Raw genomic sequence first — 15,131 nt, 5'->3', positions numbered from 1 at the left:
GTTCTGAGACGGGAATGACAGACCCCAGAGTGGAATGACAGTACCTGGAGGGGCTGTCATTCAAGTCCCAGTATACTTCTGGTACCTCAGGGACTGCCATTCCATTCTGGAGGCTGTCATTCTAGTTCCAGGACACTTCTGCTTCCCCTAGTCATTCTACTCTGGAACCTATCATTCCAATCCTAGAGTAATGTATCCGGGCCCAGAGAGCTTAATGAAAACTCCATTCCACATTTTCTTTGCAGCTGTTGTTGTGTTGTAATGTATTTCAAAGGTACCTGACTCCCATTATTTCCAGTGGGCCTTGCAGCCTCCCCCTTGTTTCCAGTGGGCGATCCTGTCATTCCTTTTCGTACACACACACCCCTCCCAAAAATGCGACTTTCCCACCCCTTTGGCAATTACTTCCCCGCCTGAACCAAAGTGGCGCTGTGTAATGCATGTGAACGAGAGGTTGCTTTAGGCGCCCTGATGGCGGAGCCGCGCGTGCTTCTGCTAGAGGAGCGAGGGTAGCTTCTTGTTCCGGAAGTGCCTGTGAGGAGGAGGAGGAGGAGGTGGCGGCGGCGGCGGCCTTTCCAGGCCCTTGGTAACAGATTCGGGAAGTTGCTGCTCGCTCTTTTCGGTGCCATGGCGGATCGCGGCCTTGGCTCCTCCGAGCACTTGGAGCGATTGCACGAAATCTTCCGGGGCCTGCATAAGGAGCTGCAGGGCGCCCCGGAGAGACTACGCGAGAGCTCCGCCGCTGGTACGTGAGAAGTTTTGCCGAAGCCGTGGGAGGTAGTAATCGGGCACCCGGGCCGTTGTTACTTTTCTCCCTCCAGCGGCGGCGCCTCGGAGGTGAGGAGGCAGGTAGTCTTTTGTCCCATCTACACAGCTCTGGCGCCGCCTTCCTGCTGAGTCTCTCTGGTTTGCCATCGTTATCGCTCACTTTCCTCATGCCACTCTAACAGAAGTCTATAAAGGCATAAGTAGGATAAACGAACCTTTTCTTAGTAACAAGCGAAAGTGTTTGAGAAGGCTTGCTTGCTAGATTGTTTGACAGATTGCTCTTAAATTCCTCGGAGCAGGACTGGTAGTATGGTGCCATCCCCCAAACTCTTCAGAAGGACCATAAGAGTGTTTGGAAATCAGGAGGAGGGGGTACCCTGAAAGAGGCTTGAGTTTCACGGTCGGGTTTAATCTTGTGAAAAAGAAAAGATTTCGTGGTGCCCTAAGTCAAGTAGGGTTGCCAGCTGGCCTAGAAAAAAGTCCTGTCCCTGGAGAACCAGTTTGGTGTAGTGGTTAAGTGTGCAGACTCTTATCTGGGAGAACCGGGTTTGATTCCGCACTCCTCCATTTGCACCTGCTGGAATGGCCTTGGGTCCGCCATAGCTCTGGCAGGGGTTGTCCTTAAAAGGGCAGCTGTTGTGAGAGCCCTCTCCAGCCCCACCCACCTCACAGGGTGCCTGTTGTGGGGGAGGAAGGTAAAGGAGATTGTGAGCCGCTCTGAGACTCTTCGGAGTGGAGGGCGGGATATAAATCCAATATCATCTTCTTCTTCTTAATACAGGCTTAGTGGGATGCTATTTATCTTCATGCCATGAAAAGCTTCGCTGGCATATTTCCACATGTTAGAGCTACTGTTAACAGGGCAAGACATCTTTCTGCAGACCTGTTGGCAATCCTGCACCCAAGGCTACTTAAGGAAGATGCTCCTTTCTTGTTATCCTAAGCATATTTATTCAGAAGTAAATGCTATTGAGTACAATGGAACATTCCCCTCAAAAGAAGATTTATTTATGTACGTTACACAGGGGGAGGCAGTACAGTCAACAGGATGGAAATAGGATTTGGGTTGTAGAACCAATCAGAAATCTAAAAAACAGAATTGAAGCAAAACATAAGTGTTAACATGACACACAAAATAATGCAAGATTACATAGTAGGATTCAACATACAGCAAAGTTTACACAGTAGTATATATACCACAGTCCTTACTAATTGGTCCAAGTAACTTTGTGAATCATTTTGCACAGTGCTGTCTTATTGCCCACATAGATACTTAGCAATGAAGGAAAGTAATTTAAAAGCTTGCTGTTTGTATATATTTTAAGCCTAAAATGGACAGGTTTTCAGGGGCTGGAAAGTCCTGGTCTCTTGCTGCTTTGTTTGTTGAAACAGCTAAAAAAATGGAACTAGAAAAAGAGGGTTTTCCCCACTTTGTTCTCAGAGATCTTTTAAAGCAGCATCAGTTCTTTGGCTGTGATCATTTAGGAAGTATAAAAAACCTTACCCAGTTTCTGTCAAATGAAAATTTTCAACATGTTGATATTTTTGATGCTGCAATCTTGTATGTGCATAATTTTATATAAAATAGTGATTCCCAATCTTTGATCCTTTCTTTTCAAAAAGCAACATGAGTTGCATTCTCTCACTACCGATTGCCAGGACATGAAAGAGTGAGTTAAGATTGTCTGTATTATGTGACATTAGATCAGTATGTTTCCTTATTGAGATCAGTATGTTTCCTTATTGAACATCAGTCTAAAAGTAGCTTTTTAATGTCAAGTTTGTTGGGCAGGAAGTTGGTTTAATATGATCAAATTAGGCAGAGATATAGTAAGTTCTTCAAGCCTATCCAGCAAACTTCATAGTTGGGTGGGGTTTGTAAGTTTACTCATGTTCAAATTCAACTTGTTAGCTACTGAACCACTGTATTTCACTTACGTTTCACTTTTCAACATAGCAGGTGCCTTGTAATTTAGGAATGCAAAGGGCATCATCTGTACAGCAGGATTTTATCAATTTTATTATAAACCAGATTATAATTTGTCCATTACAATGAAGGAAAGTCATGTTATTGCAAAGGATTTTGGCTTACTCTGAATGTCACAACTCCTTAGTGTAGGTTAGATATAATAAAATTACTTTGTTAGGTCAGATGATCAGAGTAGCACTAGCCAGTCAGATGCTTCTTAGTAGTTTACATGCAGGTCCCAATACAGGTAGCAGTCGTGTCTCCAGCAGATGGTTTAAGCACAAGTATAGCCAGGATCTTGGACTTTCTTAGCTTTTACAAGTATAGAAGCATTCCATGAATTTTGTCTAATGATCCTGGAATAAACTTGTTTTTCTAAAAAATTGTATTGACTTCAAAAGGTTTTGGCATTCTTCCAAGGATTGCTTATGATAGGGTATGTATACAATGACTAGGCTACTAAGGAAATACAACTTCCAGAGGCAGACAGTTCCAGCATTTGTCACATGATCTTTTAAATGATTTTAATTTTATTAAAAATAGAATGTCTGTTTCTAGTTTGGTTTAGTCAAAGAACTTCTGTAATTGCACATTATTGTCAGAGCTGCTTAAGCATTGTTCCTGTTATTTATTATGCTTGAGTCATTTTCTACATGTATTTTTAAAGTATGTTTTATGTATACTACTAGTGACCTAGCATAGTGTAGCCTCTCTGTAGTGGAACAGTGCTGCCCTCTTCCAGTGTGATTTTAACTGAATAGCTGTATTTGAAAGGAGATATCCTTGCTGTGAGGTGAATTTTTTTTCTGCCATAACTAAAGTCTCATGTTTGATATCCTTCATCCCCTGTCAACAAGATTTTTCACAAAGGATTCTGTGAGTCGAGCAGTGATCCCTTGACCCATGTAGGAGAGATACTACATCTGCTTTCACATGTATTATCTTGCTGAGAGAGTTTCTCTGATCTTGCTACTGATCTGTCATTGTAGTGTATATTCTGCTTTAGAGTACTTGGAGAACATAATGTTGCATTATTATACTACTGCCTACTTTGAGATACCTCCTTTATTCCCTGACATCCTTCCCTCCAGTTTTACATTTTGAAATCTTTAGATATGGATGAAAAAGCTTCCTTGGAAGAGAAAAACTAGAAATCTTCATGACTGTGTTACTGTCTGTCTCCATATAGCCAGTTTAATTGTGACACTGGCAAACTATCCATATTTTGTTTCTATTCTATGGACTTGGCAACACTTGTGCAAGTGAATTACAGAATGATTAATTGAATTAATTTCTTTCCTACTGATGAAACCCAAAATATTAATGATCGGAGAGATTCATTTTCTAGAAATGTGTGTAAATTGTTTTGCCCCAAATAGTGGGCTTTTAAACACGCATGCTCATATTTGAAAGTAAGCCCACCTAGGACCATTTCACACTTTCTGCAGGCAGGGATCCCATGCCTAGCACTGAGAAGCAAGGATACACACATTCATCCATTGTGCATGTGAGGAAATATATGACATGACTCCACTGCATCTATGTCAGTTTGTGCATGCCTTTCCCTTCAACAAAGGTGGTAATGGATTGTGCAAAATTTACTTATATTTGTAGAGTTGTATGTGCATACCTCCTGTCTTGCATTTTACCTGTTTGCATACATAGAAGCTGCTCTTCCCTGAAACTTGCAGGATCCTTGATGGATTGTATGAACTAGCACTCCATCAAAGAAGATCCATTATACAGTGATTTAGACTAGAGTCATGTTGTTTTATACACTGATCATGTGAAACCATGAGTTTTCACAAAACAAGCAGTAATTAGATAATATGTGACTATTGTGGAAATTATTTGGTGAATGCATCCCCAGAATGCCTTTTGGTAGTGCTGAATTGTGTTTTCTTCCTTTGAAAACATACTTTTTGTGTGTTATTTGTTTTGTATTCTAGAGGAAAAGAAGAAGCTGCTTCGAGAATTTGAAGGGAAACAGAAAGAAGCAAATGAAACAGTAAGATATAAATTTTGATTGGAGTAAAAGGATTGCTGGTAGATATGAAACCTTTTTCATTCCATTTGCTGTAAACAAAAATTCTTGCTGGGGAGGATGCCACTTTAAACATTCTGTTGTTTTTCCTTGTGTGTGTTTTCTCTCTCTCCTTACTGCCTTTAGCAATGTACCCTGCCAAACCAAAATGAATTTCCCCTCAAAAGCAGTTTGCTGTGCAGCCTGGGAAGATGCATTTAGGTAAAAGAATTCTATATCTCCTAGCTTCATGGCACTGCTTTTATAAATCTTTGACTCCTGGCCTTTATTTTTTTGCTGGGCTTAGAAGAATGCTATGTTAATGTGGAGGCTATATGCAGGAATTTCCACAAGATGGCAATGAGGATTAAATTGTCACTAAGGCAGTAAATCTGTGTCTGGGTTGTAGCACAAGAGTGCAGGTGTGTGTGTGTGTGGGGGGGGTGTTGTATGGCTGAATGCTTCTCCATTAAAAAAAAATACCTCCATATGGAAAGCTAGATATTGCAGAGAATGGTTCTGTTATAGACTTCTTCCTGACTTGCTGATTTTGTGCAAAGGATGCCGTTTATGAAGTATCATTCAGACACATAAGCCCTCTTCTGCAGTCTGGAAGAGAGCAACCTGGATTACATTTTACCACTTAAGTGCAAACTGGACCTAAGTTAGCTCTTTGCTTGGAGAGAATGAAAGTCTGGAGAACAAAGTAAAACAGAAAACGGTGCTCAACATGGCAAAAGCAGAACATACAAGGAGGGTATGAAGTTCCAACCTAGAATCAGCATAGGGGTAGTACATAAACACCTAGTTTCTTTAAATGAAACTAAGTCCTCAGGGCCAGATGAACTGCATCCAAGGATTCTAAAAGAGCTTGCGGATATAATTTCTGAGCCTCTGGCTGTTATTTTTGAGAATTCTTGAAGAACAGGAGAGGTGCCGGAAGATTGGAGGCGGGCAAATGTTGTCTCCATCTTCAAGAAGGGGAAAAAAGAGGATCCGGGTAACTGCCGGCCTGTCAGCTTGACGTCTATACCTGGAAAATCATCAAACAGTCGGTCCTGGAACATTTAGAAAGAAAGAAGCCAGCATGGGTTTCTCAAGAACAAGTCACGTCAGATTAACCTGATCTCTTTTTTTGAGAAAGTGACTACCTTGCTGGATCAGGGGAATGCTGTAGACGTTGTTTATCTTGATTTCAGTAAGGCTTTTGATAAGGTTCCACGTACTATACTTGTTGACAAGTTGGTAAAATGTGGTTTGGATCCTGTTACCGTTAGGTGGCTCTGTAACTGGTTGACAGATCGCACCCAAAGAGTGCTTGTGAATGGTTCCTCATCCTCTTGGAGAGGAGTGGCAAGTGGAGTGCCTCAAGGATCTGTCCTGGGTCCTGTTTTGTTCAACATTTTTATAAACGATTTGGATGAAGGAATAGAAGGAATGCTTATTAAATTTGCCAATGATACTAAATTGGGAGGGGTGGCAAATACAGTAGAAGATAGAAACAGAATACAGGATGACCTTGACAGGCTGGAAGACTGGGCTAAAACCAGTAAAATGAATTTTAACAGGGATAAATGTAAAGTTCTGCATTTTGGTAGGAAAAATCCCATGCATAGTTATAGGATGGGGGAGACTTGTCTTAGCAGTAGTATGTGCGAAAAGGATCTAGGGGTCTTAGTGGATCATACACCGAACATGAGTCAACAGTGTGATGTGGTGGCTAAAAAGGCAAATGCAATTTTGGGCTGTATCAACAGACGTATAGTGTCCAGATCACGTGAAGTGATGGTATCGCTTTACTCTACTCTGGTGAGACATCACCTGGAGTATTGTGTTCAGTTTTGGGCAACACATTTTAAGAAGGATATAGACAAGCTGGAACGGGTCCAGAGGAGGGCAACGAAGATGGTGAGGGGTCGAGACCAAGTCCTATGAGGAAAGGTTGAAGGAGCTGGGGATGTTTAGCCTGGAGAGGAGGTAGCTGAGAGGTGATATGATTATCATCTTCAAGTACTTGAAGGGCTGTCATGTAGAGGATGGTGTTGAATTGTTTTCTGTGGCCCCGGAAGGTTGGACCAGAACCAGTGGGTTGAAATTAAATCAAAAGAGTTTCCAGCTCACCCTTAGGAAGAACTTCCTGACCGTTAGAGTGATTCCTCAGTGGAACAGGCTTCCTCGGGAGGTGGTGGGCTCTCCTTCCTTGGAGGTTTTTAAACAGAGGCTAGATGGCCATCTGACAGCGATGAAGATCCTGTGAATTTGGGGTAGGTATTTGTGGGTTTCCTGCATTGTGCAGGGGGTTGGACTAGATGACCCTGGAGGTCCCTTCCAACTCTATCATTCTATGAGGATGAGGCAAGTGAGGAAGGAAGACTAAGGAAATACTGTGTAAATGAGATAAGGTTTTATGAGTCAAAATTATTTAACTTTCAGCCATCTTCTTATACATCTAAGCATAGTACTGTGCTGTAAGAGCAAACAATTGTTGAAAATGTATAATATAGAATTCTTTTGTCTTTCTGGATGCCACTATTTTTAATAGACTTCTTTGTGTCATCCTCTTCTGTGAAGTTTGCTTCTGTGTGTCAAGGGCCTTGCCGTGAATGGCTTGCTATGAATTCCTGTGCATTGCTGTTTTGATGTTTCCTTGCTCTTTCATGTCACTCACCACTATCTCTTTGTAACAAGTTATCAAAGAAGACTCCGTGGGCCTGGCGGTTGGCTAAGAGACCAAGGTCGACCGGCCAGGCCTGATGCACCTTGAAGGGGATGGGCCAAGGGACTTCCCGCATATATCTCCAATTTGAGCTTCCTGCTTTCCCTTTGAATCTATAACGGTTATAATGAATGTATATGTCAAAGACTGGCCCCGCCAGTCTTTGCAAGACCTGCCATGCCTAATACAGTCTTCGAGGTTCAATAAACTACTATTACGTCAATGGTCTGTTTAATGTCCCTGAGAGACTGAGGACTTGGCACTGTGTGTATAAAACAGAAACAAAGATTATTTGATTTAGAGCTGGGAGTGAGCAGTGAAGTGGCCAAGTTTGCAGATGACACTAAATTGTTCAGGGTGTTGAGAACCAGAGAGGATTGTGAGGAACTCCAAAGGGATCTGTTGAGGCTGGGTGAGTGGGCGTCAACATGGCAGATGCGGTTCTGTGTGGCCAAGTGCAAAGTAATGCACATTGGGGCCAAGAATCCCAGCTACAAATACAAGTTGATGGGGTGTGAACTGGCAGAGACTGACCAAGAGATAGATCTTGGGGTCGTGGTAGATAACTCACTGAAAATGTCAAGACAGTGTGCGTTTGCAATAAAAAAGGCCAACGCCATGCTGGGAATTATTGGGAAGGGAATTGAAAACAAATCAGCCAGTATCATAATGCCCCTGTATAAATCGATGGTGCGGTCTCATTTGGAGTACTGTGTGCAGTTCTGGTCGCAGCACCTCAAAAAGGATATTATAGCATTGGAGAAAGTCCAGAAAAGGGCAACTAGAATGATTAAAGGGCTGGAACACTTTCCCTATGAAGAAAGGTTGAAACGCTTGGGACTCTTTAGCTTGGAGAAACGTCGACTGCAGGGTGACATGATAGAGGTTTACAAGATAATGCATGGGATGGAGAAAGTAGAGAAAGAAGTACTTTTCTCCCTTTCTCACAATACAAGAACTCGTGGGCATTCGATGAAATTGCTGAGCAGACAGGTTAAAACGGATAAAAGGAAGTACTTCTTCACCCAGAGGGTGATTAACATGTGGAATTCACTGCCACTGGAGGTGGTGGCGGCCACAAGCATAGCCACCTTCAAGAGGGGTTTAGATAAAAATATGGAGCAGAGGTCTATCAGTGGCTATTAGCCACAGTGTGTGTGTGTGTGTGTGTGTATGTGTATATGTATAAATTTTTTCTACTGTGTGACACAGATGTTGGACTGGATGGGCCATTGGCCTGATCTAACATGGCTTCTCTTAAGTTCTTATTATATATTTTCTTTATTTTTTAGTTGTTTCAGTGTCCTCATGCAAATCCCTTTCAACTGTCAGGGATTTTTTTCCTTCCATTTATTTCTATTTCCTATTTTTTTATGATGCCAAAGACAACACTAACTTGTTAAGTAGACTAGTGCAAGATGTACAATCATACAGCATGCTGTGATATTCCTGGATAAAAAGTGTGGGTTTTCACAGCGGCAGTATACTGTTTGGACAAATTGTTAAACAAAGTTTAAGCATGGCCATACTTCAGGTGCGCATGTAAGCAAAGATTTTGATATTTATTTAAGCTACGGGAAATGGAAGAAGAACTGAAATATGCTCCAGTGTCCTTCCACAATCAAATGATGATCAAAATTCGAACATACCAAAGAGACCTTGCCATGTTTCAGAGGAAAATGAAAAGTACAGATTTAGGAGTGGTTCCAGGAGGCCCTGGAGATAAAAAATATGGTATCTTCTCTGAAGAAAACCAACAAAGTGTGAGTATTCATTATAAATAACTATACATAAGGATGTTTTGAAATTATAGTTGGCAGTGTTCTTTTGGTTCTTGCTAATGTTATGATTGATTTCACTGGGCTTTGACTGGAGCAACATTGTATAGGATTGCACTTCTAGACATTTAAACATCTGAGCTTTATAGTCTAGGTGTAGTACAATTCTTTCCGTACTTCCACTATTCCTTTCCCATAGTCAACTATGAGCCCTTTCTTTGACCTCATGACAACAGCTGAATGAATGGATTTGAGCCAAGAGGCAGCCAACACATTTAACTGTATCTCACTGTTCAGAGCTTGTGCCTGGATTCTGTCCTGTGTCCCCAAGGATATTGTCTGGCACTATAGGGAAGTACATGTGCACCAACTACAGATGTAGGTAACTTGCAGAAGGGGTGTGTGCATGCCATTCTCCCTCTGAGACAGAGGCCATCTCTGTGAGTTATTCCCATCCATCCTTCAGGGAGGCAGGAAATACTTCTTTCTACTTCCTGTTGGCGCCTTCGGAATGACCCACCCTTCAGTTCTTTTCCTGCCTCTATAGGGAGAGCAGCTTAGATCAAGCCTTGCCTTTTATCAATTAAACTCTAGATTTTTCTTACATATTTCCCCTCATAACTACCTTTCTATACTTCCTTCACTGTTCTGCCTTATATTCTAACTCATTTTGGTGAAGACTAACAAATAAAATCTTCTGCATTCTCCCTCACAGGAGAATGTTCCTCCATGTTCTGTGTTTCCTTTCTATTTCTTACCACTTATCTCCTCTGCCTCCCTCCCCCTCTCTCTTCAGAGGCCTACAGAGGATCGATATTTTTTTGCACTTTTGAAGTGCTCCTGCGTAATATTTTTTCTCTCACCAAATGGTGGAGGCAGAACACTCAGAGGCTTTTCTGACTGACAAGAAGTCAGAGGCGTCTGCAGCTGTGATTGCTGCATACCTTTTAGGCAGGGCCGACATGCCTTTGTGACTTGCTCATGCCATCCGTCTCGATGGAGCCCAGCGGTCAGCGACACTGGTGGCCAAATGACAGGCCAAGAAATGCCATCTGCTTTCAGGTGGGGCCATCTTGCCTTCGTGGCTTGTTTGTGCTATCCATCTCAACAGAGCCCAGCAGTCAGTGGCAGCGACAGTCAAATGACAGGCCAAGAAGCGCTGCTTGCTGGTAGAGCATGCCAGTCCTTCAGGGTTGTCAGTAGCTGGTGGCGGCCATTTTGGAGGCTTGGAGTCTGTATCTACTCCATTCCCTCCACATCAACTGGCCCTTACAATGGCTGACAGTGACAGAGGTGCCTGTTCAGCATACCAGATGGAGCAGGTTCCTCACAGAGCCACCTTCCTCAGTGGTAAAGTACCCAGTTCTGGGAGTTTCTTTATTCCACATTGGGGTGATGTGAACCTTCTGCAGAAACATGCAAGAGGGGATGGCTTCTTTCTGCCCTAAGATGGCACTTATTTCACAGGGCTCTGATCAACCTCCTCAAACTTCTCATCCCCTCCTGCCCTGGGCCACTAAGGCACCCAGGTAGGCTGTTACCCATACAAAGAGATGGAGAAGCCCTGGAGCAGAACCTAGGTTATCTGACTCTATACCTGATGACTGGGAGGAGGGGGAATCCCTATCAAAGAGGAGGAGGAGGAGGAAGAAACCAAGTGGCTTTCTTAACAAAGGCTATAGCAGTCCTTGCATTTCATGCTTACCTTCCACATGCATAGGAGCTTAAGGCTTCTTGTAGAAAGGTTATGACCACGAGTGCTAATGAGTTTTCCTTTTCATACTGTGGCTGAATATTTGAATGTCACCTCAGGGTGGAATGGGGCAAACCTGACTCAAATGGGGAGTTTCCACATTTGTTTAAATGCTTTATGCTCTAATTATGCTGATGAGTTATTACAGGTCTCCCCAGTTGATGGGCCATGGCAGCATTGAAGTCTACTGGTCTGCTTCCTGAGGATGGTGAGAGCTTCCACTACAGCCTCCATCACATCCAGAGCAACAATCGTATGGGTCTGCAAGGTTATCCAGGTCTTGTCAAAGAACAGCCATTGCCTCCTTGAAGGCACTAGCAGGAGGCTGAAGGCTGCCTTCTTTCTTGCTGATGCCACCTTAGACAGCTTAATGTTCATTTCTAAGGCCATGACTTCCACCACTGTGGCGTGGAGGTTGAGTGCTTGGCCTGCAGGCATGCTTTCCAAATCTATTGTATCTGCATTCCCGAGGGATTGTCTCCTTGGTAACTGCCTTGGTAGATTTCTGGTGAAGACACATAACTAGAAACACACTGTGTCTCTGTACATCTGTCATTTTGATAGATGGGGAAATCACTCCTTTTGTGCTTAGTACTCCTTGTCCAGGTTTTGGTCTGTGCCCCCCCCCCCCGCCAAAAGGCAATGTGAGTCCAATCCCATGCAAGCATGGCTGCATGTCCCTTCCAATGGGAGTCAGGTTTTTGACCTTCCTTCTGGTGTGGAGGTATTCTCAAGAAGACTTGTGGACCCTAGATGTCATTGTTCATGGCTACACCTTAAAATCCACAATCTCCCACTGGAACGACTCATTCAGTCTCTGGTGCCCGAGGTCTGCATCCAAAGAATAATCACTGAACAGGCCATACAGCATTTTGTCACATTTGTGTTATGCAGCCCATTCCCCTTCCAGAGTAGGATTGGGGAGTATATTCCATTTTATTCACAGTTTCTGAGAGGAATACCAATTGGAGGGCCAGTTTGGATCTCAAGTTTCTCAACAAGTTTGTCAAGCTTCGGGGCTTGCTCAGGGAATCTTTGAAGTCCATAACAGAAGCCCTTCAACCCCAGGTATTTTTTGACTTCAGTAGTCCTGATTGATGTCTCCTTACACATCCCCATTAATCCTGCTCACAGAATATTTCTCAGATCTTCTGTGAATGGCCAATGTTCCCAATGCTGAACACTTCCTTTTGGACTTTCCAAGGCCCCCAGGGCATTTACCAAGATCCTGGTAAACCCTGTAATCCACCTCAGGCACCAGGGGATTTATGTCCATCCATAATTAGACGCCCTTCTCATCAGGTCCAGCAGCCTCTCCAAATACATTCGGGGCACCTAGTCCACTCTCCGCTCACAGGAGCATGGTTTTATTGTAAACCAGGCAAAGAGTCCCCTTCAACTGGGAACTATCATTGACACATCCTGCAGTTCTCTTTTCCTCCCACTGTAAAAGGTGCAAGATCCAGGCTGCTGTAATCCAGGACAACTTCTCATCCCTATTGTTTCTGGTCAAACTCATGTGTCTGCTGATCTCCTGCTTAGACACAGTCCGGTGGGCCAGGCTTCATTCTAGACCACTGCAGCATTCCCTTCATTCCTACTAGTTGTCCATCATGGGAAAGAGGATTTTTCATCTCTGGATTCCTGTATCCATCAGATCCTGTCTTCTCTGGCAGGTGAAGGTCAGCAGCCTTTGACAGGACGAGGTATTGTACGACCAGGTCTATAGGGAGTTCTTCACAGCTGCAAGCCCTCAACATTGGGGAGCTATGCTGAACAAGGTTCTGCTACAGGGTCAGTGGACTCTCGAAGAACAGAGTCTTCCCATCAACTTCTAGAACTCAGGGTCATCCAGCTGACTCTGAATTACTTCAGGTTGGATCTGGCCCATCAGCCTGTCTTTATCTGGATGGACAACATCGCTACCAAAGGCATATCTGTACTAGCAAGGGGCTCTCAGTCACCCCAGCTCCACAGAGTGGATTTGAGGATCTTGGTCTGGGAAGAGAGGAATCTCCCATCAGAGTGGAGTACATCAGGGGTGGGGATAGCACGTGGCTGGACTGGTGGAGGGGAATGGTCCTTCCATCCCAAGATCTTCAACCTCATTTGCCTACACCTAGAATGTCCTTTCCTAAACCAATTTGCGTCAAGCACAAATCATCAGCTTCCTCGTTTCTTTCATGGGGTATTACTGCATGAAGGTGGAGGTGATCAACGTTCTCACGTCTTCCTGCCCCAGGACTCCTCTTTGCTTCCCTCTGCTTCTACTCATTCCTAAGACCATTTGCAGGATTTGGGAACAGGCAGCCAAGGTCATACTGGTGGCCTGTCATAGGGCCCAACATCCTTGGCTCTTGGCGATTACAGAGATCTGGCCTCCTCTGTCTATTCCAGTCTCTCCAGACATGCTTAATCAGAGCCTTCTCTGGCGCCTCCAGCAAGACTGGCTTCGTTTTCTCACTGGAGAAACTCTTCTGGTTACTCTTCTGGAGCCAAGAGCCAATCCAAGAGCCAATCACATCCAAGAGCCAATCACATTTACAACACTATCTGGACAGCTTTTGTGAGATGGTGCAAACAAAATCAGATTGAACTGTTGCCACCCTTCACTGTTTTTCTGTGTTAGTTTTTCTCCAGGATGGTCTGACATTAGGTCTAAAGTCCTCCACTATCCACAGTCAGATTGCTGCCCTTACCACAGCACTTCCTGTTTATGGAGGATACAAGCTGCCCAAACATCATGTCCTGTGTTTTCCTGCAAAATGCTATGCTCTAGGCACCTCCTCCAGTATATTGCTATCCTATTTGGGGGTTACAGTATCATCTGCCCTTGCAAAGTCTCCCTTTGAGCCTTTCAGGGAAGTTGGTCTGTAGTGGGTAATCAAGATGACTCTCTTTTTAATTGTTGTAACCTCAGCTCACAGAGTCTCGGAGATTAGTGTGTTATCTGTAAAATCAAACCTTTCATCCTTCACACAGATAAGGTAGTGCTCAGTGCTGATCCAACATTTTTTTGCCTAAAGTTTCTTTGAGTTTTCACAGATTACAAGAGATCTATCTTCCCACATTTTGCCTACAGTGCAAGCATCCCAAAGAATTTGTGTGGCATACCCTGGATGTCCACAGAATGCTTAATAGCTACATTTCAAGGACAGACTCCATTGGGAAAACAGACAGCTGCTTCAGCAACATATCACCCTCCAGGTCTGGAGATTGAATGTCCAAGACTTCCATTAGTTTAGTTCTCAAGGCTTGTGATATGCAGTCTACAAGGCTTCTAGCCTGGAGACACCTACCAGAATTATGGCACATTCCTTGTGTAGTTCATCCACCAATGCAGCCCTACTTAATAGATCATTTGCAGAAGAAGCTTGTAAAGCTACTGCATGTTTTTCCATTTCCACCTTTGTTTGTCATTACAAACTGAATTATTTGGAAGAAGAGTTTTGCAGCACACCGCGATAACAGCCAATGATGATCCACCCATCTAAGGGGCACTGCTCTGGGAGGTCCACAAAGATGGCCTCCGCCTCAGAGGGAGAATGACCTTTGGTACTTACCGTGAAGGGTCCTCCTCCTCTGAGGTCAGGAGGCCATCTTGGCCCTCCCATCATCATCGACATTCCTGTTTCTGTGTGCTGTTCTCTTCTTTTTGCCTTTCTACCCTGTATCTCACTGGGTACTGCTATGTGGCCATTAATGCTCTTGCTTAGTACGTTTTCTTTAACAGAATTAGAGTATTACTTAAATTATGGTTACTGCTTTCGGAGTCCCAGAACTGAAGGGCGGGTCATTTCGAAGGCACCAACAGGAAGTAGAAAAAAGTATTTCCTGCCTCCCTGAAGGATGAATGGAAATAACCCACAGAGATGGCCTCCTGACCTCAGAGGAGAAGGACCCTTCACAGTAAGTACCAATAGTAATTTTCTTGCAGTGGTAGAAGGCCTCTGTCCTTGGAAGGGTACTCTGCATTCTTTCTTGGATTCCAAACAAGTTACACACCATGAACATATGAAACTGCCATACTGAATCAGACCATTGCTGCATCAGGATCAGCATTGTCTTCTCAGAATGGCAGCGGCTCTCTAGGATCTCAGGTGGAGGTCTTTTATATGACCTAC

The 15,131-nt window shown here is 43.7% G+C and overlaps 1 protein-coding gene across 1 annotated transcript in view; it reads left to right on the top strand.

The window, feature by feature from the left end:
• Positions 1-400: 400 nt before the first annotated feature.
• The window catches only part of LOC132590615 (vesicle transport through interaction with t-SNAREs homolog 1B-like), a 29,576-nt gene continuing 14,845 nt past the window's right edge, over positions 401-15,131 (top strand). The window contains exons 1-3 of the mRNA XM_060263588.1: positions 401-745; positions 4,687-4,745; positions 9,048-9,239. Coding sequence (XP_060119571.1) covers positions 628-745; positions 4,687-4,745; positions 9,048-9,239 — 369 coding nt within the window. The 5' untranslated portion in view covers positions 401-627. The remainder of the gene's footprint in view (positions 746-4,686; positions 4,746-9,047; positions 9,240-15,131) is intronic.

Source organism: Heteronotia binoei, unplaced genomic scaffold (genome assembly GCF_032191835.1).
Source record: "Heteronotia binoei isolate CCM8104 ecotype False Entrance Well unplaced genomic scaffold, APGP_CSIRO_Hbin_v1 ptg000334l, whole genome shotgun sequence".
Classification (NCBI taxonomy): domain Eukaryota; kingdom Metazoa; phylum Chordata; class Lepidosauria; order Squamata; family Gekkonidae; genus Heteronotia; species Heteronotia binoei.
This window is presented reverse-complemented; position numbering and strand designations above follow the sequence as displayed.